We start from the raw sequence: 26,756 nt of genomic DNA, 5'->3' as shown, positions 1-26,756 counted from the left end.
GGAGTAACCCACCATACTACCCCATTTGTATTCCATAGAGGGATGCGGGTCATGCTGTGATCTAAACCACTGAGCCTCTTGGGCTTGCTGATTGGAAGATCGGCAGTTCGAATCTGCACGACAGTGTGAGCACCCATTGCTTTGTCCCAGCTCCTGCCAACTTAGCAGTTCGAAAATGAAATATATTCAGAGTCCTGCAGTGATTTCATGCTCTTTATTGCAGCTTGTAAAACAGTGATTGAATTTCCCCCCAAACCTCAGGCTTTTATGTACATTATTTACACAATGAGTCCTGTCTGATTGGCTGATTCTGCTTCCCTCCTGGAGCCTGATTGGTCTTTTCCTGCAGGCCAATCAGTTGTTGCATTCTACGATCCTACCAGCCTAATAGGCTGATTAATTTCCTCCTGGAGCCTGATTGGTCTTCTCCTGTAAGCCAATCAGTTGGGTCTCATTGTGTAAATAATGTACATAAAAGCCTGAGGTTTTGAGGGAAATTCAATCACTGTTTTACAAGCTGCAATAAAGAGCATGAAATCACTGCAGGACTCAGAGTATATTTCACTGGTGACGATGGTGGGGGGCAAGCTTGGCGCCACCACTGTGATAAACTACGGCGACGATTCCTGGGGGGAAACCGCAAAGAGGGCTGGACAGAGGAATCCCAAGGGGACAGCAGAGGGGTGAGGCCTATAGAGCAGAAGGAGCAGGTAAGGGAGGCAGAACTAGGAAGTCCAGAGGTGACCCCCGAGGCCAAGCAGCCACAGGAACCAGAGCCACGACCGAGTGGACCAGCAGCGCCCGACCCAACAGCCCCGGAACAGCCAGCAGCCCCGGAACAAGAGCCAGAACCAGGAACCCCTACCTGCCTATTGTTCTAGGATCCAAGCTTAGTACATAACAGAAAGCATACTAGCATGAGTAGATAAATAGGTACCACTGCGGTGGGAAGGTGAACAGCGTTTCCGTGCACCAGAAGCGGTTTAGTCATGCTGGCCACATGACCTGGAAAGCTCTCTGTGGACAAACGCTGGCTTCCTCGGCCTGAAAGCGGAGATGAGCGCCGCACCTCATAGTTGAATTTGACTGGACTTAACAATCCAGGGGGTCCTTTACCTTTCTACTTTACTTATACGTTCGTGTCCAGGATCTTTTCAATCTTCATAGCCATTAAAAAGGCCCATGTAGGAGTTCTGTTAACCTACAAGCCAGGCATTGAAAAGTTTTTGTGTGGCTGTCTTTATTAAATATGTAAGGCTGATACTATTTACCAAGTCATTTTCATTTTGCCCATCCTGTGGTGGCTTCCCCATTGATGTAGGCAAAGCCAGGAAAGTGTTGCATGTGCTCATATTCGGAATTCCTCCGTGTGGTCAACGGCGTGTAGATGTCACTGGAATTTCCGTATCTCGTGGAGTGCATGGGTGGGCTTGTGTAGCAAGCATTTGCGGAGGGCATTTCTGGCCAGCGAGCAGTCACTGGGGCTGGATGCAGTCTTGGGGTGCTGCCCATCAAGCACGGCTCCATCCGGGACGACGGGCTGTTGAAGGGGTACTAGATGAAATGACATTGTAAAAATGTTAGGCACGCACACTTTTTGGAGGAAAAGAAAATGCAAACCCTTTTAATAACAAGCCTCAAAGAGGGATTCACAGATTTTGTCAGCACAGTGTCCATTTTCATGTAGTTCATAGTAGCATAATAGAATTGTAGAGTTGGAAGGGACTACGAGGGTCATCTAGTCCAACCTCCCTGAAATGCAGAAATCTCAGCTAAAGCATCCACGACAGATGGCCATCCAGCCTCTGCTTCAAAACCTCCAAGGGAGGAGAGTTCACCACCTCCCGAGGGAGACCATTCCACTGTCAAACAGCTTTTATGGTCAGAAAGTTCTTCCTGATGTTTAGCTGTAGTGTAGCTGATTATTGTCAACCAACAGCCCCTGCACTAACAAAAATCAAGTACAACAAAGCTAGCCTAATGCATTTTTAACTAATAATAATAGATTAATATACAATAAATCTCTACTTAACCTGTGCTGGCTCCCCATGCGATTTAGAACCCCCGATGGTACAGGGTTTCAAATTGCACAGGAAATCAGAATGAGCAGGTCAGCCTCCCCTCTGAAGGAATTCAGTTTGAACATGTGAAAGGCTACACGAATAAAGGCAAGGCGCATGCCCACACTCTCTGTGATCACACAACTGGAATTGCACGAGGGGGAACCACTGAATAGGGAAGAGTCTGGGTCTGGTTGCAAAGCATTGAAGGCAAGACATCTATAGAGATGCTCATAGGCAAGAACCACAAATCTACTCCTGAGCTCATCAGATGGGAGTGTGCTCAGCCCTCTGGCAGGCAGGACACCTGGCACCACAGTTTCAGACGTGGCTCCAGTCTAAGATGCAGTTCTAACCCCATTTACCCATAAGACCCATCAAGTTCAGTGCAATCCTAAACTCACTTACCCGGGAGTAGTCTCACTGAGTTCCATAGGACTTACTCCTGAGCAGATATGGTTAGGACTGCAGCCTAAGTCTATGAAGCCCTAGGCTAGCCATGGGCCACATTTCATTCGTCTCGTTGGCAGTGCCATTTGGCACAGAGAAGAACAGACTTCCTAATGCGTTGTTGGTGTGGCGTGCTGATCTGCCTTTCCACTTTTCATTAACATTCCAATGTGAGCATGCCTGACCAGAAAGGAAGGGCTAATAAATGACTGCAAAAACAGGGGGGGGGGGGGCGCGCGACGACAGGAATACAGTGTGTTGCTTCTCTGTGTGGCCAAATACCCCCAGATGCAGCTGTGTTTATGAATGTGTCATGAATATAAAAAAGAATAATTGCTCAAAAATAATACGGACTCCCAAATATCGACTATTTTTACAATAAAATCTGTGACGGCTGAATCCCCAACATGGAAAGATTTGTAATGGTGGGTCAACTAATTGCAAATGAGTCAGTGACTTCTTTTTCCTTCCAGTGAAGAGACCATTGAGAGACAATATTTTTAAAGTCCGCCTTGGCCCCTGCCTGACTATTAGCTCAACCAATGAAGCATCTATTCAGCCTTGTTGGAGTGTCCAAAGCTTCGCCATCTGCGCGGATGCCGGCCCATGCTGCCTGAATCACCTTTCACACTTTGCATCCGGTTTAATGAAGAGTGCTTAAGCATGCTGATCTCAAAACACTGGGGCCTAGTGATCTTTGCCAGATATAAAGGCGACATTTGTTGGAGAGCCCTTCACAGGAAATTACCATTTTCTGGGTCAACTCTCTTGCCACCACCACGCTGTTGAGACCTGACAAGCAACACTAACCCCTTTAAGTTGGGGTGACTTTAAGCCGATTATTGTTAAGGCTCTTTCTCCCCCTATGCCCCAAATTAAAATTAGCTCTGTTTCTTTCCGTTATTATTTCAGAAAATACTATTTTAAGTGTCTCCTCCACCCAATGAAGCCTGAGTTCCTTCAGTTTCAGGCTGAATAATAATCCCTTTATTCTTGTCCTTCAGCTTGCCGGCTGATTATGCAAAGAGGTGAAAGGTGTCTCTGTTCAAACAGCAAAATATTTTCCTTCTGAATGCGGCTCTAACTTTATGCTGATTTTACTCATACTTTGGAAAGCGTGCTATTGCCCTTGTAATGTACATCAACATGTACTCTGAACATCTTGTTGTGGTGTTATAACGTACATCCAGCCACCTTCAGAATAAAGGTCTATTAACTACATTTAAAATTGCACTGCAAAATCAGGGCAGACTTAGGATAAATCTTAAATGGATGGAGGCATATAAACATATTTCTGTCTCTTTTGCTTCTTCGTCCCTTGTTGGAACCACTGAAAAGTGTTCAAAGTGCTTTTAAAATAGTATAGACTCTAACCCCACATCCATCAAAATCAATGAAAACTCTGCTGGTGACCTCAGGGTGATGTTGGATCATGATGATGTTTGCTATCTTTTGATAGTTAAGCCATGTTTAAGGCAGTTTACAACATCAGAAGACTTACAAAAATAATACAAAATTTAAGCAGCCATAACTAATACATGAAACATATCAATATGCAATGAGATTACACAACCCCACATAATTCATAATTAGGCCTAGCAATAAAGATAAAAAAACATAATATTAATAAGTGCAAAAATTAAACACCTGCAAAATTAAATCTAGATCCCCAACAAAAACTCTTTCACAATAGTTTCTCAGCATCCTGAGCAGTGGGTCTTTTAGGATCCACAGGTAATATGGTCTCTCTCATTGCCTAGGATCTCAATGTTTAGCTCCTTCCTCTTTTCTATCCTTATGGATTGATGTGTATGTGGGTTACATATAGTACAGCCTTTTCAGCTTCACCGGATCTTTTTATCCTGTGTGTCAGGACCGCTACCTGGATCTCCTCCTTAACAAGATGTATTTGTTGCATTTATATATTGCCTTTCTCCCAAGGCATTTTACAATGCTAAAGTACTGAAATAAAACAAGGTTGGCCCTTCGGTGGGGAAGACATAATCTGTGTGGAGCAGGCCCTGATGTTGTCATGGCCCAACCTCCTTGCTTGCTTGCTTATGAGTTCAGGTGGTGTGAATTAGATTGGTTCACTTAAAAATTCTCCCTCCACTGATGGGGGCAGTGATGCTTCTGAATACCAACTGCTGGGAATCGCAAGTGGAAAGAGCACCACTGTGCTCAGGTCTTGCTCGAATGCTTCCAATTGGCACCCTGAGAACAGACTACTGGTAGATGGACCATTGGCAGGGGATCTGGCAGGGGTTTTCTTACGTTCCTAAAAATGCAGGCAAAATGGACAAAATTCTCCTCCATGCCTACCTACAGATGGGAGCAGAGGATGAAGGGTACACAATCTGAGGGAAGGATCTCTTGCGCATGCCCTATTGAACTGAAGGTGATGTTTTATCTCAACAAAAGGAGAGTAACTGATTTGGAAATGTGGAAATGCTAAAGCTGTCTTCGGAATTCCGGTTTTTGAAAGCGGGATACAAAAGCTCAAATAAATAAAAATGGGGAATACTTTACTGTCTCCCCTGTAAAAAAATAAAAGCCGTCATATTGAATCTTGGTCTATTTGAGTTGTTTGTGAAATCCTAAGCAATAATGAAAGGATGAGCACTCGGACCACGGAACTGACCTGCGAAGAGCTTCTGTGATAAGCAGAGTAATGGAGGGGTGCAGAAATAGTGGTGTCGTGGGGAAGGGATGGATACTGGCTCTGCATTGGGTGGGGGTGCTGGTTTCCATAGCTGCCGTAGTTATAGCTCCCTGTGTACCTAAAAAGAAACAGAAGATCCTTAGCATTATATTTTAAAAAGCCTCATGTGCTATAAAGGCTGTAATCCTAACCACACTGACCTGGAAGTAAGTCTTATTGAATTTAGTAGTTCTTACTGCCATGAATAGACATGGTTAGGGTTGGCTGCAAGATACCTGCACTGCATTTTTACACCAGAGCATAGTGTAGCTTTGTAGTTGTTTTGTGTTTAAGGTATTTCCTCCCTTCCTTTTCTCTTAACCATCTTTTCTCTTTTCCTTCTCCATGTTCAAAACATATCCATTACTATCACTTTTACTCCACTAGGACTAGGGCTTTGCCAGCTTCAGCACCACATGTGTCACGGTCCGGGTTGCAGGTGGCAGCAGTCCAGATATGACATGCTGGGACCAAGGTACGGATGGTAACAATAGTAGCAGTTCAATGGAGGACGGAAACTCAATGAGGCTGGAATGCAGGAAAAGAAACTGGAAAAGGAGAAGGAACTGGAGCAAGGACAGGAGCGTTTAAGCAGATCAGGAACTGGAGCAGATCAGGAGCGAAAGCAGGAACTGGCAACAGCATGGTATAAACCACGTTGCTATGGCAAAGAACCAGGGGAAAAATACTGCACATCTCCAGATACTGCACATCTCCTGATCTGGCCACCCCTGCCAGGCCATACCTGATTCCCCCAAGACAAACACAGCAAGGGCCTGGTTCTGCAACTCCTCACTGCGCTCAGGGCCTGGCCCTGCAAATACTCATGGTACTCCATACAACATGGCTGAAACCTGGAAGCAAATGCCCTTAGGACATTTTTATTCCTTAGGTTAAGGCTGAAGAACCTTTGGCCCTCAATATGTTGTTGGATTTGTACTCTCATCAGGCACCCCCCCACCAGCACAGCCAATGGTCAGAGATGATGGCGACTGTAGTCCAACCACAACTGGAGGTCCCAGTCGTACCTTAGGTGGAAAGTTCCAAATCTCTACCCCATCAACTAATGGAAAAGGGGCACAATCCACCAGCAAGTTCTTCTGTGCTTGCATACTATTTGCAGGGTATCAACAGCAGGAGGAGGCTATTGCCTTCATCTCCTGCTTATAGGCTTCATGTAGGTATTTGGCTACTGTAGAAAGCAAGATACTGGAATAGATGGAACTTTGACATGAGCAATGACGTATCAGAAAGTGATTATTGATGATGATGATGATGATGATAATAATAATAATAATAATAATATTGATGAGGCCCTCTACAATACACACAGACATGCAACAAATCTGTCCCTTTAGACATACAGTCTAATTTAGGGTGAGCATTTGGTATATCTGATAATACAGATATTACTGTTTTCAAAAGAGATAGCTTTCTCTCCCCCACCCATACATATTTGTATCTGCTGCACCAGGAAACAAACCTGGGAATGCAAGCATGGCTGTTCAATTACTCTATTCACTAGCTATGCTGAAAAATGCAGTGGATGAACATGATGCTAAGCGACCTACCCGTGTTCTTCTCTGTGTGGATAAACAGGTATTCTGTGTGTAACCGATGAAGGAGGCACATGAGGGTTTCTCATACAAGGCAGTTGTTGAGAGTTTTCAGCAGGTGACCCAGCAGCTGTTGTTACAGTGTATGTGAGAGACCATGTATAAGACTGCATGGCCCCTGCGTAAAATAGAAAGATCCAGTTAGCATTCATGTATTTTGTGAACCTCCACTAAAATATGCAAGCACTACAAATGTGGCAGATGCCAGGTGTGTGGGGTCAACTAACTGGGATCTTGGTGCAAGCCAGTATCTTGGGAATATGCAACCAGACCCGAAACAGTGCCTTAGAATATGGAGCCAATTACCTGTTGCCCCTCATGAGTAGGGATGGCTGAATATACAAATTCCTTTTTCTCCCGGTCGCACACTTTTCTAATTTTGAAAATTCATCAGCATTTTAGTGTGAATCTTTCTTAATCACACTTTTTTGTTTTGTTTGCCATTTCCCATAGTGTGGACATTCATGCAAAGCAATTTCCCCTAATGGAATGCACTTGTGTATATGACTTTCACTAATATGCACAGTTTGTGCTGGTATATGCATTTTTGTTCACGTTACTTGGCTGGATAACTGCACTTCAAAATTCAGAAAGGTGCAAATTTCAAAAGGTGGAAGGTTTTGGTTCGTGCATTGTTTCAGAAAGTGCAAAATAGGTAGATTTGCATTTAAAATATGGACTGAATTGAACATCTCCCCCAATGCCTTTTGGGGAGTGATTTCACTTCGTGACATACAAATCTTAAGCACCTTTACAAAAAATGACCTTTATCTACAAATGATTTTAGTAGAACTTCCAGGTGTGCTTCTAGGATCACAACCTGTAATGTATATTGAGCCCAATTCTGCCTACTACAAGAAGACACACTGATAAGTAGGCAGCAACATTATTAGTTATCCATTGATGAAGTTTTATGATTTCTATAAAGGGGTTCAGGCCCATCAAAGGACAATGAACCTGGCAAATGAGTAATCCTAGGACTTTAGAAAGCAGGGCGAGAGAACACCATATAGCCACTGCTTTTGTTCCAGAATTGATGTTGTCTGAGCAATCATTAATCGAGGCTTTGTAATTTAAAAAAGAATTAAGGCCTAATTATCCCTTTTCAGAATGCAGAAGTTCAACAAAAAGATTTAGGGGAAAAGGTTGCTGGGTCTTGCCAGATGTTTTACAACGGAGCAATTTGGCGATGGCTTGCCTTTAGGGAGTGTGCTGTCATGTTAAATTCGAGGATTTAATTGCCTTTTTGTGTGTGTCACTGATTGTCTACAGAAATTGTACTTTGCCGGGCTTTAGAGTTAACATGTATAGTTAATGCTACCAATAAGCAGCAGTGTCTTAATGGAAGCGGAAAGAAGGGAAGAGCAATCTGTTAGGAATAAAATCTGATTAGCTTCCGAGTTATACAAAGGTATTCAGTTTTAAATTTACCGGAACCAATCTTAATAATGCTGACAATTATATAATACTTGCATGCATTCAGAGTGATTCATATATGTTCTTTCAGCAAGGCTGTGTATATGTCAAACAATTAAATCACACGTCTTCCCCTAAAGAATCCTGGGGATTTTAAGTTTGTTACAGGTACTGAAAATTGCAGCTCTATGAGGGGGCTAATTACAGGATTCTTTGAAGAAGCCAAGTGCTTGAAATGTATGGTGTCTACGCAGCTCATTTCTTTTCCATGATGAAGCTCTCTCAGTCTCAGTCACATCAATGGTCCAACTGATTGGCATTGGCAAATCTCTGGGCCAGGCTTCTTCAACCTTGGCCCTCCAGATGTTTTCGGCCTACAACTCCCATGATCCCTAGCTAGCAGGACCAGTGGTCAGGGGTTATGGGAACTGTAGTCTCAAAACATCTGGAGGGCCGAGGTTGAGGAAGCCTGCTCTGGGCAGAAGACTTTCTCAGTGCTGCTACCTAAAAACCCATTAAGTGGTGATGCCAGGAGTGATTGCATATGGGACTTTATGAAACACAAAGTACGTGCTCCACCACTGAGATGTGGGCCTTCCCTACAAGAGGTACAACAGTCCTGCAAAGTTGTTCTATATTATTGATCTATTGCACAGATAAAGGGCTAAAGGTCAGAAAGAGAAGATTTCAAAGGTGCAGCAACAGAACTCCTGCAGCTGCCTTTCAAATAAAAAGCAAGTTGTGGAGGGGATAATTTGGAGCAATGAAGTGGTGTGGAGAAGGGGTGCTTAATGCTTTCCTTGCCTGCCATTTTTCCGTTTCAGCTAGTCTCCCAGACACACTCCCCCTCTGGTGGGATTCCAGTACTCAAATGATGACGGGGGAGACTTGAGTCAAAATCATGCCCCCATCGCATGGCCTTCAAAGACAGTAGCCAAAAAATAACGTAGTTCCCCGTCCCTCCTGTAATTTGAGCACTGCCCTGTCCTGATTGGACGTCATAAGAAAGATCCATCTTCTTCATTCGCTGTAAATGAGCAGCAAACACACAACCATGCTTTTTCAGGTTTTGAAAAGTGAACTACCAGTCAGACACCTTCAGCCTTACCAACCTGTTGTCGTTGCTATGCCAACATACTCCGGAGACTGGTTGCTTACAGGCGAGGGTGCAGATGGGACGTCCACTGAGGTGGCAGATTTAGCTGGAGAGAAAGGCACTGGAGAAGGACTTGGAGGAACTGGTTCTGCCAGTATTATCTCTTCTCGTACTTCCACTGCAAAGAAGTGGGGGTGGGGAAAGAAACAGATGCTGAAATACCATGCCGCCTTTCCTTTTTTATTTCCTTTCTGTTAAAAGGATGTTAAACTTCAACAACAATGTCTAGATTACTATTCTTCTTCCAGCATTCTAAATAAGACCCTTAGTTTGCCCCAGAGATCAGCCCAAGAACCTGTGAAGTCATAATAAAAGAAAATTTTCTCAAAGCCCATGTGGAGTGTCTGATTATGGATTATGGACTTTCCGAACAGCTGCCTGGCTCAGCGCTTCTATTTACAGAGGGAAAATCTAAAACTCTGAGTACCTTGACAATGGACTTCAAAATTTAATTGTACTACTACTAGTACTACATTGTACTACTACTTGTACTACTAATAATAGGGATTTACTCAGGATCCACTATTGTTGGGTTGAAAGGTATGGCCCACCTTGCCAAGCACTGAATACTGTATATTGTAAGATCTGACACCAATGACTACTATTGTAGTTTTTCTACTACAATACTGCAATTTTTTAAAATAAGTAGGTGGTATGAATGAAGAATAACTTTGGGGCATGTGCATCACAAATGAAAATAGGTTTCCTAGTTGTGGCTTCCCTCATCCCACCAGAATAGTGGCGAGGAGATGCATTTAGGAACACAGAAAGCTTTCCTTCTACTGAGTCAGATCATTTGTCCCACTCAGGATTGTGGACACTGACTGAAAGTGTCTGCCCCCTGAGTTTCAGGCTGGAGACATTCCCAGCCCTACCATGAGATGGACCTGAGACCTTCTACATTCAAAACACATGTTCTGCCAATGATTTACGGCCCTTCCCCAATGGACCACTTAGTTTATCTTTGTGCTTAATAGTGATGCAAGTCGCCCCACCTCAAAAAGGGGATAGTATATGGAGAAGGTTCAGAATGGGGCAGCCTAAAAGGTTAAAGGGGATGGAGCGACTCCCCTGTGAGTAAAGGTTGAGCATTTGGGACTTTTTAGGTTAAAGAAAAGGCAAGTAAGAGGTGACATGATAGAAGTTTAAAAAAATATGCCTGGCATGGAGATAGTGGAATGGGAAAAGTTCCTCTCCCTCTCTCCTAACTCTAGAACTTGTAGATAACCATGAATGATGGAGGATCCAGGACAGATAAAAGTACTTCTTCATGCAGCATATAAACTATGGAACTCACTCCCACAGGAGGCAGGGCTGGCCACCAACTTGGGTTGCTTAAATAAATGACTGGACAAATTCATGGAGGACAAGACTTTCAATGGCTACTAGCCTTGATGGCTTTTCTTTACCTCCTCCATCAGAGGCAGTATGCCTCTGAATAACAGTTGCTGGTAACTGCAGGTGTGCAGAGTGCCCTGCTTGCAGGCTTCCCACAGGAATCTGGTTGGCCCCTGGGAGAACAGGATACAGAACTAGAGGGGCCAATGGCAGCAGCATTCAGGAGGTTACTCTTATGTTCTCAAGCACAAATGAAGCAGCTTACCTGTTCCTCCTTCTCCTTTCATTGCCCTCATGAGCTCATTGGCTCTTTCCTGGCAATGGAGTGATTCTAACAGGTACAATACGTAGTCATCAAACATCAGGTGAATAAGGTGAAAAGATCCTGATGACAAAACAGCATGAACATAAAACAGTTAATGGAATCTCCATTGCATTTAGAAACTCATTGGTCCTATGTAGTCCTTCTATCGGTCACTTTATGAAAGGGAAGCCCAAACACAATTGGGATCAGACTAGAGGAAGTGGAATTTTGTTTTGCTTTGCTTTGGTTTCTCCCATCTGCTTCCTTCCCCACTCAGTTGAACTGCAAGGGTAACTAGTAGTTGCTACTAGAGAGCTACCTCTCCAGATTTGCAGAGTGTTATGTTCCTTCTCTGAGAAGAGAACACTGGCTTGATCCAGCAGGGCTCATCTTGTGTTCTTTTGACAGCAGTTAAACATCTACTTTTAGCCTCACTAAGCCTTTTTTTTTTGCAACCAACTACCAGAAAAAGAAAGGGTGAGGAAACAGATGGAAACTCTGGGAACTAGACATTTATTGACATTTTTGTCCTCTGTCTCTTCTTTCGAGTAGAACTGAATGGGCAGTGATTTGAAGCTTGCTGACTCAACAGGCTGTGCGTGGCAATGCAGAAAGAAATTGGGTATGGGGCACTATTCGATGGTAGTCTAAATCTTAGGGTTCCATGAGCAAATCAGGTAACCATTTGAGCGGCAGCAGTTTTGATAGCAGACCAAATTTTGGTAATTGGTGATCCTTATGAAGGTGGGGGGGGGGAGCTTTTTGCTCTGGAAAACAAAACAGTTAGATTGCATATTTTGAAAATCTTAATTCCACTTCCTGTTTTTATTATTATTTTTAAATTGTTCTCTAAAAATATTTTTACTGTTGATAGGAAGAGAAAGTACCGAAGCTGGGAGCACTGTGCAACGTCATGTCCCGAATAACCCTGGTGCCAAAACAGGACCACATCAAGAGGAATTGCTGAGCAACTTTCTTCAAAGAGCCTTGTCTCTTAGCAGCTACCTGCCAATGAAAAGAAATGGATGTGATTCAGATCACTGTACTTACTTACGGCCAGCCAAGGACAACATTGCATGTGTTCTTCTATCTTCTTTCTTAGATAGCTACGTCCAATTGTAATTTCATATGAATAAAGCAGATTTTTTTTAAAAAATAAAAGACTGCAAGTCTACCTTCTCCTTTTGAATTATTTCACTGGTGTGGGTGGGAGAGATGCTAACATAAAGCAGAGAGGGAACAGAGAATCTGTCTTTGGGGGACCTTCAATCTTTCATCCAGAGGAGGAGAGCACCACAAGTGCCCCTTCCCTCTGCTTTCCCCTGCGTTGGGGGTATCAGAAGTGCCACCATGACACCAACAATCATTACACCAATTGTCATGCTCATCTCAGACCTATTTGCATGCCAAACAACCAGGACACCTTGCATCAAGGAAAGGGGAAACTGCCATATTTACCAGGCCTGGAAGCAAAGGGTCAAAAATTAGCATGTGCACAGATATATATGCAACAGCCGTAGCTACATTCCAGCTGTTTGGTGGGCTTTCTGCTAGCAGAATAACTAAAAATCAACACTTGACAGCCGGCAACTAGTAATCACTTTTTATCATTAGCCTTTTCAGAGTCAAGGCCACCCACACGAGCTACTTTTTTGGCCCACCAGTATAATGCGACATAATGAGAGACCTGATACGAACAACAAGATAAGTCAAACTATGGCGTAGTGAGAATGTGTGCATACGCAAGCTGCTGTCACAGAGGAGCTCACAGCTGCTTTGCATCTCCCTGGTCATTTTCACTGCTGCACCAACCTAAGCCAAGGTCTGGTTCAGCATGTCATCTGAACAAGGATACATGGTTAAGCGTTCTCCTAGCTTTGTTTTTAGAAAGGAAATGGCTGGACACAGAGCTCCACACTCCACCATTCTTTTTTCCTACTGACCTTTACGACGCATCTGTCCACCATGGAATCCAGCCATTCTACATAGGATTCAATGGGTGACTGCTCTTCCAGAAGGTGATCGAACTCTTGATATACTGGCAGAAAGAAAACCCAAATCCAAATAATAAATTACTGTTGCCCTCTTACTGAAGGAAAACGGGGAGGGGGAAATCGGTAACACTCTCCTTGTTTTCCGCACCATTTTTTGACAGTTTCTTCACTTTATAAAAACATGTGCTGTTCTTTCTTTAAAAACACGGAAAAGCAAAAAACATTTGCTGCGTTTGATCTCCCTCCCTCTTTCCCCCCCCATTTTTCCAGCGGTGCCTGCCTATAAGTAAATTAGAGACACAGCAATGATCGTCTTTCTTCCAAGAGCGAAAGCTAGGCTCTGACCCTTTTGATAAAGAAGGTCATGCATGAAATTGATTTAGAAATGCATAAGATTCTATTGGAACCCAAGAGCAGCTGACGGCCTTCCCATCAGTAAATGCTCCACAAATACATAACTGATGCTAGCAACATTTATTTATTTGCCATAGCTAAAAGGCAAGCTATTTCCTATCAAAACCTACAAAACTGTCATATTTAATGACTTCAAAGAGATTACTGGATATTATCTACAAGACGAATGCCATCTTTCAGATTTGCCACAGGGAGGTAAACTTTAAACATATGTATTTGCAATGGCTTTGCTTATGAAAAGTTCCAGGCTGCTTTTCGCAATGGATCGAAGTGGCTCAAAACCAACAAGAGCAACAGTCCATTTAAAACACAGCAGGAAAATAAAATGTGATTAAAGCTGCAATTCTAAATACACCAGCCTGGGAGCAGGCCCCATTGCACAGAGTGGGAGTTGCTACATCGTATTCTCTTGCTTAATATGGTTTTCCAGAAAACTTAAACTCCACCTCCTGAGTCACCATTTTGCATATGGCGCCATTTCCAAGACACTATCTCACATCTGGGTCCTGTACTTAGCTTACATAAATTTTAACAAGTGCATTAGAAGAGGCAGAAGGAATAAAAGCATTTTAGACTCTCCTATGTAATTGACTCACTTCCTCTTCTCTTTCTGCCCTGCAGGTGGGAGAGCTGCTGAGAGTAGGGAGGAAATTTGAGTGGACCAACGGCAGGGAGGGAAAGGGTTAAGCAGCTGCTCTCTCCCCAAGGATCTTCCTACTGCCAGCCACTTGTTGTCTTTTGCGCTTTTAATCAACAGATTAGGATGCACGGAGGAGTCTTGCTGATGTCAAAGAGCAACTACTTTGGCACGCTCTGTATTTGCCATGAGGTCCAGAGCTGCCCTCTCTCATCAGAGTTGAGAGTTTTTATATCCTTACATTGTATTATAAGTTTCCTGTGCTCCTCCCGCGAGTCTTCCATGGTGTATAGCGTTTGTTTGGTAATGCTGTTAAGGTCCACATTCCTCCAGTCTTCCAGCATTTGGAATGTGATGTCCGCACTGTGGATCACGGTTCTTGATGCCTATAATCCAGTCCAAGCAACTCATTAGCTCATGGTTTATTAGCTTGAAAAATAGACTTTTATCCCCTTACACGCTTCCTTGGCAAGTCTCACTAAATTGATTTTCTCATGGATTCTAATCTAGAAGCATTGTGGGTCACAACAGGCATCTATCTACTCACTACTAGGGAAGGAAGGATCAGTCCATTTCGGTTCCATCAGTTTCTCATTTTTACAATCCTAAATTGAGCTCTCCACATTGCAACAGTTTGCATTTTTTTTTTAATCTGCATGAAAATTCAACAGCATTTAAGTCTGTATTTCTCCTAATAAACATGTGTTTATATGCAGTTTGGGCCAATGTGCACATTTTTGCAAGCAATTTTCCCCAATTTAATGCATTTTTGTATGTTATTTTCATGAACAACTTGCACACTTCCCCCAACAATGGTTGGTTGAAGAATTGCATCAGAAAATTTGGGTATGTCTTTTGAAGGATAGCTGTGTTTTGACTTGCAAATTGTTTTGAAAAGTGAGAATTTGATAGCTTTGGCTTTAAATACAAACTGAATTGAATTTTCCCTCCTTCTCTGCTCACCTAAACAGATTACCTCCATTTGTTTGCGCTACAGTGTTGTTTGCTCTACATTGTTGTTGTTTTTTAATTGCAAATAAATGCCGTTTCTTTTTCCACATCAGTTGAAGAACAAACACACACTGGAGTCAGAATCTCCGCCCTTGAACTGTGCCTGCAAGGGCCCTGTCAGTAGGCTTACTCCTTTAGACACACCAAAGGCTAATCCATACCTTTTATCACATCAAAAGCAAAATCCTCACACTGTGAATTTGCTACTTCAGTTCCATGCAAAGAGGCACCTGAAATCACACACCTTCCACGTGAAACTGAGGCTGCAGGCACAATAGCACAAACACATTTGCAGCTCTGCCCCACCCCCCATATGTGAAATAATAATGGTGACTAGTATGACCATAACTAGCTCTCATGCTCCAGGGAGGGGGGGGCGGCTTTTAGGGGAGAGGATGGGAAAACGCAGAGCGCTTGTCTCCTGACACTTCTCTTTTTAGAAGAAGAAGAGTTTGGATTTGATATCCCGCTTTATCACTACCCAAAGGAGTCTCAAAGCGGCTAACAATCTCCTTTCCCTTCCTCCCCCACAACAAACACTCTGTGAGGTGAGTGGGGCTGAGAGACTTCAGAGAAGTGTGACTGGCCCAAGGTCACCCAGTAGCTGTATGTGGAGGAGCGGGGACGTGAACCATCATCATGTGAGAAGGGGTGGAGGAAGGGGGGTGCGGTGGGGGTGGGACGCCCTGAGTGTCACCACTGAGGGGGGTGACAAAATGCCGGGCAGCACTCACAGCGTGCCTGAGCCACGTGTCTCTCCTGAGAGTGACGTGGTGGCTTGAGCGCCCGCAGGCTGCACGCTGCCCCAAATGGTCCGCCAGCCGCCTCCCCCTCAGCTGTAGGGCGGCTGAGTGGAAGGAGGAAGGCAGACTCCTCAGAGGCCCCGCTGAGCGTCTTGCCCTGGCTGGCCTCGCCCCTGGGCGCAGGGCACGTGCGCCACCCCAGGCGCCCGATCAGCTTGCTTCACCGCTGCATATGAGGCCTTCAACACCATATTTTTCGCCCCATAAGACACACTTCCCCCCTCCTAAAAAGTAAGGGAAAATGTGTGTGCGTCTTATGGAGCGAATGCAGGCGGGAGGCAGGCGGGGAAAGCCCCCAAGACACACGCTCCGTGCAGCTCTTGGGGGCTTTTCCCCGAGGAGGGAGAAAGGACTGACGCGAAAGTTCCTTCTCCCTCCTCAATCAAAGCCCGCAGGAGCCGCGCACCCTTTAAAGAGCGCACGGCTCTTGGGGGCTTTTCCCCCGAGCATTTTTACCAAAATTTAAGTGGCTATTCTACTATGAACCTAAATATATACTTTAAACAATATTAAAACAGTTGTGTCCAGAGACCATGGAAAGCAACGTGAGAGAGGCTATTCTACCAAATATTCTACCAAATATTCTGGAGATGTTTGAATTTCTCCAGTAGGGGAGAGGAGCTCATAAAAGAAAATTATGTCAGAAAAATGTTTTCTGAGAAAATTTGACTCAGCCCTGGTATTTATACAGCTGCCCAAGCAAAGGATCAATAAACCACAGATAAAGTGACCTTGTAATAAAGAAAGACAAAATACCTGACAAAGATGATTTAAGGATGTCTGTCTCCGAAGAATTTGAGAAAACCTTCTGGATACTGCCAATGAAGAAGATATTTATTATAACAAACCAGACTGGTTATTTTTGTTATCAAACAAACAAAAGTATCTTAGTTGGAGTGGTACTTTTTGACTTTTTAGTAAAATTCCTGTTTTTGGAATCCAAATCAGCAAAATTAATTTTCTATGGACCAAGGCCAATCTGCCACTGAAATCCATGGTGCAGTACAATCCTATCTACTCAGAAGTAAGTTCTGCTGAGTACAATGAGGCATACCCTCAGGTTAACGAGTTATAGGATTGCAGGATTCACTGTGACCATCCTGTCCTGTTGATTTCAGTGGACTTAAGTGGGACTGATTTGGGGCTAGTAACTGTAGGACACTTATCACTTGAAATCTGGGTCCATTTATGCAAGCAAAATCCACATTATTTGCTGGTGTGTGTTTGCTTATTACTGGTATATAAATTTACATCTTTATTTTCAGGAATAAATCCAAATAATGTAATTTACATGTTTGGTCTTTCATTTTCTTTTAAGAAAACTGTAAACAAATATTTGTTGATTTTTATGAACTTGTTGATGCATCCAAAGCTCTGAAGAATAAACTAAACATGCTAAGAGTATTTTTATACTGAATCACTGCAGTAATCTACAACTGGATATTGTTGTACAAAAAAATTTAAATGCTTAATTAGGTCAACAACAAAACTTATAAATTGCACAGACCTAGAGTCACAAAAAACTTTTTTTCTGTAGCAAGTTATTTATTTATTACTTGCGAAGTTTTCTATGCCATCAACATTAAATATATATATCATTATAGTAGTGCATGACAAAAAACCAACAATAAAAATCTCATCTGTAAAACAAATGTAGAATACATCATATACTTAGTACTGACTTAACCAGGAGGAAAACATTCCAAATAATTCTCTCTGGATGCAGCTCTGCTTTAGTAAAGCTAATAGCAAACCACAATTAATTTTGAGAGAAGGACTGAACCTATAATATTTGAATAAATTATGAAATTACAAAAATATTATTGAGAAGTTTATATCCCAAGTCTCCTCCACAAAAGGTTATTTTAATTTTTCATGCTAATCAATGCCTAATCCTTTTCCTAAATTAGTTTTCCCTCCCCTTTCATCTCCTTCTCATTCTTCCCCCCTCTTTTTTAACTTTGTGATGTGGAATTTGGCACTTATAAAAGGAGAAGAATTGAGAGCCATGAAATAAAGCAGACTTTATCAATAGGTGATGTGCACTGCAGGCATCTACAAAGCATGCCTGAAAAGAGTGTGGTGCCCTTTCCCGTGGAGATAGGGTAATTTGATCGCCTCCATTTTTAACTCTGCCACCTTTTCTGAGCAAAGGCCTCGAGCTGTATTCAAACAGCCGAAAATCTGGAGAGTTGTTTAATGGTTTTGGATTCACTAAAACTACATCCAGGCCATCATGGAAGAGAAAGTTCAGCTTGGTTCACATAGCCAAAAGGAATTATCAGTTAATTTTGACTCAGTGCTGTGCCAAATGTTATACCTAAAAGATTATCGCACCCCTTATATACCCGACTGATCACAGCCCCTCCAAGGGCCCCTATTTTCCAGGGACATCCCTAAATTTAGAGAAGCCATCCCGGTTTCTGATTTGATCCCGGAATGTCCCACTTTTCCTTAGGATGTCCCTATTTTCACTGGAGAAATGTTGCCCAATCCCTGAGCTATCCGAAGGCAATCCTATATGCGGAAGTTTGTTTAAGGTTTAATGTTTTATTATGTTTTTGAATATGTTGGAAGCTGCCCAGAGTGGCTGGGGCAACTCAGTAAAATGTGTGGGGTATAAATAGTAAAATTATCATTATGGAATGGGACGTCCCTATTTTCATCGGAGAAATGTTGGAGGGTTCGTGATCACTGTGCTCTGTAAGAAAGGAACTCCTTCAAATCTATCTTATACAATGCTGTAATTTGGCCCTTAGCATGGAGGAACCTTCCCTTTGGAACTCCTGTTTCATATCAGATAGCCACCATCTCTATTGCATTTTTGGCGCTTTCAGAAAACTTTACTTTTTCAACAAGCCTTTTATGTGGATTTATTTTTTTACCCCAGCTTGTGTCAAATTTGAAATGCTTTTTCAAATGAAATGTTTAAAATTGTTTATGAACTTTTTGCATTTTTTTTATTGTTGATTTTTTAAATTGTTAAATCCCTTCAAGGTATTTTCCAGGAAGTGATTCATAAATGGAAATAAATAAGTATTTGGGGACTTGTACTGATGTGGGATGGCATATGGTCTGATGAAATGATGTAAAGATGAATGAGCAAGGAACTCCTGCCAAAAGGAATAGAATTTTTTTTTTGGGGGGGGGGGAAATATTTTCTATGTTTGTTACCAATAACAGATAACACCATCTGAAGAAGTGTGTATCTGAAGAAGTGTGCATGCACACGAAAGCTCATACCAAGAACTGACTTAGTTGGTCTTTAAGGTGCTACTGGAAGGATTTTTTTTTTGAGATAACACCATGTTGTTTTCCTGACCAAAGTAAGAAATTATACAATACATACGCTCAAATTTGATATTTCGTAGGTTTTCCGGCAAGTCATGAAGAGCCACTTTTAGCCACTCGTCCAGTTGTTTGGCAAACTTGCGTATCACCTGTGTCAAGCTGAAAAGGAAAGTACCACTTCAGAAATCTATGCTGAACCTCTTTCTCTGCATTCATGCCTGCAGCCATGAAAAACTAATGGCTCACCTAATCTACCCTTTGCCCCAATGACCTTTTAAGTTATTGATGCTGCAGTCCCATGCACAATTAACAGGGTTGGGGGAGCCCCACTGAACTCAGTGAGACTTGCTCCTTCTGAATATGCATGTATAGGTTTGTACCCAGAATGTGTTGCAAAATAAGAGCAATCTGAAGTGCACACAAAACATCGATCAACTACTCATTCTTGAAGGAAGGCAGGCAAGTAGTTTGTCAGAATAGTCAAAGACAGGAAACGGGGTAGTTCAAATATGCAAGTGTTTAGTATTTAAAACATATAACTATCTTGCTTGTAAAATCTGCACAGAATATAAAGGTTGTTGTTTCTTCCAGGCTATTCTGCCCTATGTTCCTGTATGTGCAACTTTCACCTTTCCCCTCCTTCCCCTTTGAACTCAGTCCGAAACAACATACTGTATCAGATACACTTGGGTGGCTCTTTATAATAATGCTAATGTTATTTATAAATGTATGTTTCAATAATAATAATAATAACAATAATAACAATAATAACAATAATAATTTATTATTTATACCCTGCCCACTCTGGGCGGCTTCCAACAAAACACTAAAATACAATAACCTATTAAACATTAAAACCTTCCCTAAACAGGGCTGCCTTTAGATGTCTTCTAAAAGTTTGGTAGTTATTTTTCTCTTTGACATCCTGGTGGGAGGGTGTTCCACAGGGCGGGTGCCACTACCAAGAAGGCCCACTGCCTGGTTCCCTGTAACTTGGCTTCTCGCAGCAAGGGAACCGCCAGAAGGCCCTCGGCGGTGGACCTCAGTGTCCGGGCAGAACGATGGGGGTGGAGACGCTCCTTCAGGTATACTGGACTGAGGCCGTTTAGGGCTTTAAAGGTCAGCACCAACACTTCCCCAGAAGCTGCTCACACAGTGGGCTGGAGCTGCAATGCCAGCTTCCCTGCAGCGGCATCACTTACCAAAAAGCGGAGCAGCTATGCAGCTGGGAGGTCAGCACGGTGTGGGCAAATCCAGTATCCCACCACCAATCCAGCATCCTACCACCTCACCCGTTTCCCTCCTGGAAAACGTCAAGCAGCAATGACCCTACAGCTGTGACCCACGGGACGAGCCACTTCTGGAAAGCCTCTTTATTAAACATTGTGCAAGTGCACCATTCTTTGACTCAAAGACATGTGCATGAGCACAGATGCACATACAGACTGGCCTATCAGAACAGACTCACCTATCAGGTAATGCCTGCAACACCGTTGGCATCAAGACTCCGGAAATAGCTTTGTACAAGATTGAATCGCAAACTCCAACAATGTTTACTACTGTGGAAGAACCCAATACAGGAAGCATGTGAGGTGGCATCCCTTGCCAAAAGTGCAGAAGAAAACTTTGAACCTAGAGGTGTGCCAAGACATAAGGAAGAAATGGAACTGGTAATATTTTTTTATTGCCTAGATAACCAAGCAACATCCACTAGCGGTCAGCAGGGCGGGGTGGTGGCCCTTACTTGGAGAGGGGCAAGGTGACAAGAGAGGTCAGTGCAGTGCAAATGCACCAGTGGAGCTGATCAGACACACATACCCCAATGCGTTTGCACAGCACCAACCTTGTGGTCCCCTCACACCTCTCCTTCTTCCTTGATGACATCAGCAATGGGAGGTCAGGTTAAGTGTTGTTACTCCGCCGACCACTACCAATAACATCACTTCACAGCAGGAAGGTAGTTGAACTCAGGGTACAGAGAAACAGCTATCAGACTCTCCCCCACCCCCAGTTTAGCTCATCCCACGTGTGCAGCAGTCAGCCGCAGACTATTTTTTTATTGCATTTCATTTATTTAGAAAGACTCAGAAGCCACTTAGTCAAAGAGCTCTCTAAGCAGTGTACATAATAAAACTGTAGATAAAAGGCAGCGAAAATCCACAAAACTGTTTTTTAAAAAACCCAAACATACATACAAGAATCATTAAAATGCAGAACATTATGTGGCGCTTGTAAAAGTGTAAGTTCCACAGGTCAAAGTGGTCAAATGTATGAGGCAAGGTGATCCCTTATGTGATCTGATCCCAAACTGTTTAGGTAGAGGTAGCCAACATAGATTCCAGATGTTGTTGGACTCCAATTCTCATTAGCCCCAGCCAGCATTGCAATGGTCAGCGTTGACAACAGGTGTAGCCCAACAACATCTGGAGGGCTCCACATTAGCTACTCCTGCGTTAAAGACCTTGCATCAGATCTTGAACCTGTGCAAACAACTCCGACTATCTTTCATACCTTTAAACAACAGCATACTCTAGGAAAATGTGTTGATACTGGTGCACAGATACTGGTTAGGTGGGCTGACTGGGAGGGAGAAGATTCTGTAGTTGAGAATGGCCTCATCCTCACATCACAGTAAGACACTGTTTATCTTAGACCATTGTTTAATTGTGAACGTCCCTTGGTTTATTTCTGGCTTACCACTTGTGCTTTTGTTTGAAGCAAACAAGCAACAGCATGGCTTCAGACAACATGATAAGCCATATCATGGCTTATTTGAACCATGTAGGAGCCACATGGGGAGGGGGAGAAGCTGTGTGGAGGCCCTTGCGGCAGTGGGAGGCATGTTCAGGATTAAACCATGGCTCAAAACAAACTGTGGCTTACCATGATGTGCAACCAGGTCCATGTTTGAAATTCAGCATTTTAAACCATCACAGCAGCTCAGCCAACAATAAATACCAGAGGCTTCCCCACTATCTACAAGTACAATACAGAGGGCTACTCTGTTGCCCATGAAACTTTTAATTATTATTTTCCTACAAACCTCGTCAAAGTTGGCTCTTATTACAGTGTCGAGTATCCTCTGACAGTGTGTTCTGTACATCATAATAAAAGTGGACACCTGGCAAGGGAGGGAAACAATATTTTTAAAAGATATTATTTTTATAGCAATAATCTAAGATCATCATGGCCATGACTCCAGGCAATGACTTGGCCATTAGGAAAACAGGTAGTGGCTGCCTTATACTGAGCTGCTCCATCTAGCTCAGTATTATCCACACTGATTGGCAGCTGCTGTCTCTCTTTCAGACATGAGACATTTCCAACCCTACTTGGAAATTCCAGGGACTGATTCTGGGCCCTTGTGCATGCTAAGCAGATGCTCTCCCACTGAGCTAAGATCCTTCCCTGTGACACAGAGAGTGAGGGTCTGGTTGAGTCAGGAGGGCTGGGGGCGTAGACTTGGGAAGGCCCAAGTCACACAGAGAGAAACGCCTTGAGCTGGAGACCTTTCGCTAGACAACTCTAAGCCTAAGACTCTTGTATTAGATTTCCCCCAATTATACTGACCAATATATGGAACACAGCCAGTGAGAAACTAATGGAGAAGTGACAGAGAACTAGGCTAGGGTCCAGGTTGCAAGAGCGGCCCATTCAAAACTCTGTGTTTCCCAGCACATGAGCAGAGCCTGAGAGGGTCTGGCTGGGCTCTGGACCTCATCAGAGCAAACTGTCTCTTTGAAGCTGCCTGAGGTTCTGCCACTTTGGCCCATAATCTTCTCTGGCAAAATGGGTTTCCGTTTGCAGACAGGTTGAGTGCTGGAAATATATCGATAAGGGGCTCTTTCTCCTCCTCCAGATAGAAACAAATCATGGGCTATCTGCTATGTCTGTCTGTCTGTCTGTCTGTCTGTCTGTCTGTCTGTCTGTCTGTCTGTCTATCTATCTATCTATCTAACTATATCTATCTATCTATCTAACTATATCTATCTATCTATCTATCTATCTATCTATCTAGCCTTATGATTAAAAGGATCACACACACACACACACACACACACACACACACACACACACACACGTATTTTTCACAATCACCAATATGCCCAACTAGACATGATGTGGGAGATACGTGATGCGGTTGCAATTTAAGTCAGGGAAATGGCATAGGCAGAGGGGATTAATGTCCTGCCCTTTGGCCTTGAGCTACATACCTCCTCCACTCCCTGTCGTTGGTTCTTAACCCAAATAAGTCACGTTGGGAGACACAGCCACAGATCTCCCACATGATGTCTAGATTGGCAAGCATCCCACCACATATACATTGGAAAACAAACACTTTAAGATAAGAGGAAGATATACTTGTTTATTGTGCAGCGAGCAGTTAAGTCCCCACACCATAAATAAAGTCAGAGCATCCTTAAACTCACTCTTTTCAAAGGGTGACCCCCACCATATAATAGACCAACCATTCCTCAACAGAGGAGCAAAAGGGGGTGGGGGGAAGGCAAGCCAGAGACTATTTCACTAGAGTCACCTTCTCCTCTGGCAAGCTGGCTGGCAGATTTAGATCTTTGACATTTGGAAACTCTGGCAGCAACGTCCCCAGTTTGGATCGTGGTGAATACGCCACTGTCTGTTTGGTGACTTCTTTTTTTCCTGTTTCATTGACCCAGGCTGCTCCTTTCTTAGAATACATCACGTCATAATACTGGGAGCTTTCTTTTACTGCAATCCCATAGTAATGGTACCTGAAATGTTGAAATACACATTTGTTAGCGGGAGGGGGTGGGGACCCTCAGAAAGGAGTTATTCACTCAGTATGGTTTTAAAAAGGAAACTGCTAACGAAGCAGATTTTACGCCAATTTACAAGTTGATGCACGAGTGAAAATCCAGCAACGGAATGTAATTGCAATGTTCAAAGCAGTTCACAGTCCAGTCCAGCTGGAGAAGTATCCTAAGGGCTGCCAAATGTGGAAGAGCCCAGTGCTTTTACCTCCTGCCCAAGGAAGCCTCCTGCCCAGATGCTTAGTGCAAACTAAGCCACAGATGTACAGACCTCCCTTTAATTCCTGGTAAATGGTCTATACAGTTACTTAGGAGGATACAATGAACAGCCATGAGAGAATGGCTTCTAGCACCGTCTCACAAAGCCACTTATGGCAGGTGTAGCTAAAGTGGGGCCTCCAGATGTTGTTAGACTCAAACCCCCCATCAGCCCCAGACAATGTGACCAATAATCATGGATTATGGAAGGTAAGTCCAGCAACATCTGCAGAGCAAAACATTGGCTACCCCTTCCCCATGGCAGCAGGGCACTGCATTAAACAAGAGGGCCAGTGTTTCATTTCTTTTTGTGCTCCTTGTCCACACCACATCATAGAATCAAAGAAAAAGGTAAAGTACCCCTGGATGTTTAAGTCCAATCAAAGGAGACTATGGGGTTGCGGCACTCATCTCGCTTTTAGGCCAAGGGAGCCGGCATTTGTCCACAGACAGCTTTCCGGGTCATGTGGACAGCATAGCTAAACTGCTTCTGGTGCAAGGGAACACCGTGACGGAAAACAGAGCGCATGGAAACGCAGTTTACGTTCCCGCTGCAGTGGTACCTATTTATCTACTTGCACTGGTGTGCTTTTGAACTGCTAGGTTGGCAGGAGCTGGGACAGAACAATGGGAGGTCACCCCGTCACACGGATTTGAACTGCTGACCTTACGATTGGCAAACCCAAGAGGCTCAGTGGTTTAGACCACAGTGCCACCCGCGTCCCATTAACTGTAGAGTTGGGAGGGTCATCTAGTTCAACCTCCTGCAACCTGCAATACTGCGCTCTGGTGCACCTGGAGCTTCTTCTTGATGCCCTCCAGGAAAGGCCTTGGGTCCCCACTCCTTTTTGGGCTGCCAGCAAACATTCATGCAAACCCTATCGGTGCACATGTTAAAATGAAATGTGTGGTTGTGACAAACAGGTGGGGGCAGAAATCAGGGGCCTGTGAGTGGCTGCAGCCGCCTGTTCAGCTTACTTGTGGCAGCAAAGCCAGGTTTTCCTTGCCATAATGTGTGGAACAGCCCCAATACATCAGGCTGGCCTGGAGACCGAAGTGTTAAGAGAAAAACTTGATCTCCTCTATCGCTGGATGTCAGGCAGCTGATAAAAGCGAAAACTGCAAAGCCACAGCCTTCCTTCCATGTCTGAGGTTGGATGGAAGGAAGGCAGTTTAATAACAATCTAGAGAATATGAAATATGAAATATAGCTTTAAATATCCAATACAGGGAGAGCCACAGCTTCTCTTACCTGCCATATGCTGCCCGCTCCCTTGTCTGCTGGGAGGACTCCAGTTGTACCAACCAGCAGGCAGGGGAGAGGGGAGATTACAGGAGAGGGAGAAGCTACAGCTGTCCTTCCTCCTGCTGCCTTGGGGGAATTTAAAAGCCCATATATGTTATCCATATATGTGACATGGGGTGCTTCCAGACAGATGCTACTTGTGAGATGGGTGCTTCTCATGTGCTAACGTTTTTCACAGCATCCATACAAGGGATGGGCCATCATGTCCACTTTGATTTCTCCCAGTTCTGTCCCCCCCCCATCTTAAATTCAGTCCACATTTCCACAAAAGTTTGTGGGTTTGTTTTTTAATCCTCATAAAAAGCCATCAGCATTTTAGTGCAAATTCTTCCTACTACACACATTTTTGTATAGAACTTCTGCCTAATATAATGCATTTCTGTATGCTATTTTCACAAATATATGCATATTTATGTGACCCTTTAACCTAGTATATGCATTTTATACACATTACTTGGCTGGAGAAGTGCACTGCTAATTTGGAAAAATGTGAATTCCAAAGACTGGCTGTGTTTTGGTTTGCACAGTGTTTCAGAAAGTGTGAATAAGATTTACCTTTAAATAAAAAACTGAATTGCATTTCTCTCCCACCCACACAATGTTGTTGGCATAAAAATCCCAGTCTATATCCCCCTCCAATTTAATCTGAAAAACCAGGAAAATCCAATTAAAGAGCCTGCTGCCAACGACCTGTTTGTCATATATGGATGACCCATTTACAGTATTCAGGCCCCTTCCAATCTGGAAGCATCCAGACACAGCCATGCGCAAACTGGCAACATGGCCACTGATCTCTTCTTCTGATGAAGAGAAAGCAAGCATCTTGTTATCTTTTGCGAATTGTAAAGCCCTGGCATTCTTTCTGCCCAAATCTGAGTCCAAGGTGACCCACTGCAGCAGAAGGCAGCGTTTCTACACCTTGAACAGCCTTGCAGAGGAAAAGAGTTTTGGTTACTGCTAAAACAATCTCTTCTCTGCAACTATTAGAAGTTTAGGAGCTCCGTCGCTCTGTTGCATATCAGACTCTCAGTAGCACTGCTGATCCCACACAACAAAGCATATCGAACAAAAGAGCCAGTGCCCTTTACTGGACCTAAAGAAGGTCAGGTTTGTTTGGTGTTTCTCCCTCCAACACACACCAAAAACCATATTACAAAAAGGCTCCCAGTGAATAACCTACGACCATACTTAGCCTTTCCGTGATTATGAAA

At 43.5% G+C, this 26,756-nt stretch overlaps 1 protein-coding gene across 4 annotated transcripts in view; it reads right to left on the bottom strand.

Annotated features, from left to right (window-relative positions):
- Positions 1-200: 200 nt before the first annotated feature.
- RFX4 (regulatory factor X4) overlaps positions 201-26,756 on the bottom strand; it is a 63,842-nt gene continuing 37,286 nt past the window's right edge. For 2 of the 4 annotated variants that reach the window (XM_083700265.1, XM_083700266.1), the window contains 13 exons: positions 23,729-23,942; positions 22,235-22,312; positions 20,660-20,823; positions 19,250-19,350; positions 16,657-16,715; positions 14,328-14,472; positions 12,985-13,079; positions 11,929-12,046; positions 11,003-11,122; positions 9,356-9,517; positions 6,783-6,897; positions 5,152-5,290; positions 201-1,554 (listed from right to left, as the gene is read on the bottom strand). In XM_083700265.1, coding sequence (XP_083556391.1) covers positions 1,282-1,554; positions 5,152-5,290; positions 6,783-6,897; positions 9,356-9,517; positions 11,003-11,122; positions 11,929-12,046; positions 12,985-13,079; positions 14,328-14,472; positions 16,657-16,715; positions 19,250-19,350; positions 20,660-20,823; positions 22,235-22,312; positions 23,729-23,942 — 1,783 coding nt within the window. In that variant the 3' untranslated portion in view covers positions 201-1,281. Of the gene's footprint in view, positions 1,555-5,151; positions 5,291-6,782; positions 6,946-9,355; positions 9,518-11,002; positions 11,123-11,928; positions 12,047-12,984; positions 13,080-14,327; positions 14,473-16,656; positions 16,716-19,249; positions 19,351-20,659; positions 20,824-22,234; positions 22,313-23,728; positions 23,943-26,756 lie in introns of all 4 variants that reach the window. The other 2 variants (XM_083700263.1, XM_083700264.1) reach the window with 1 other exon arrangement.

The sequence above is a fragment of the Podarcis gaigeae genome (genome assembly GCF_964106915.1).
Source record: "Podarcis gaigeae genome assembly, chromosome: 10".
Lineage (NCBI taxonomy): Eukaryota > Metazoa > Chordata > Lepidosauria > Squamata > Lacertidae > Podarcis > Podarcis gaigeae.
Note: the sequence above shows the minus strand (reverse complement) of the source record. Positions and strands in the feature narration are given on the sequence as shown.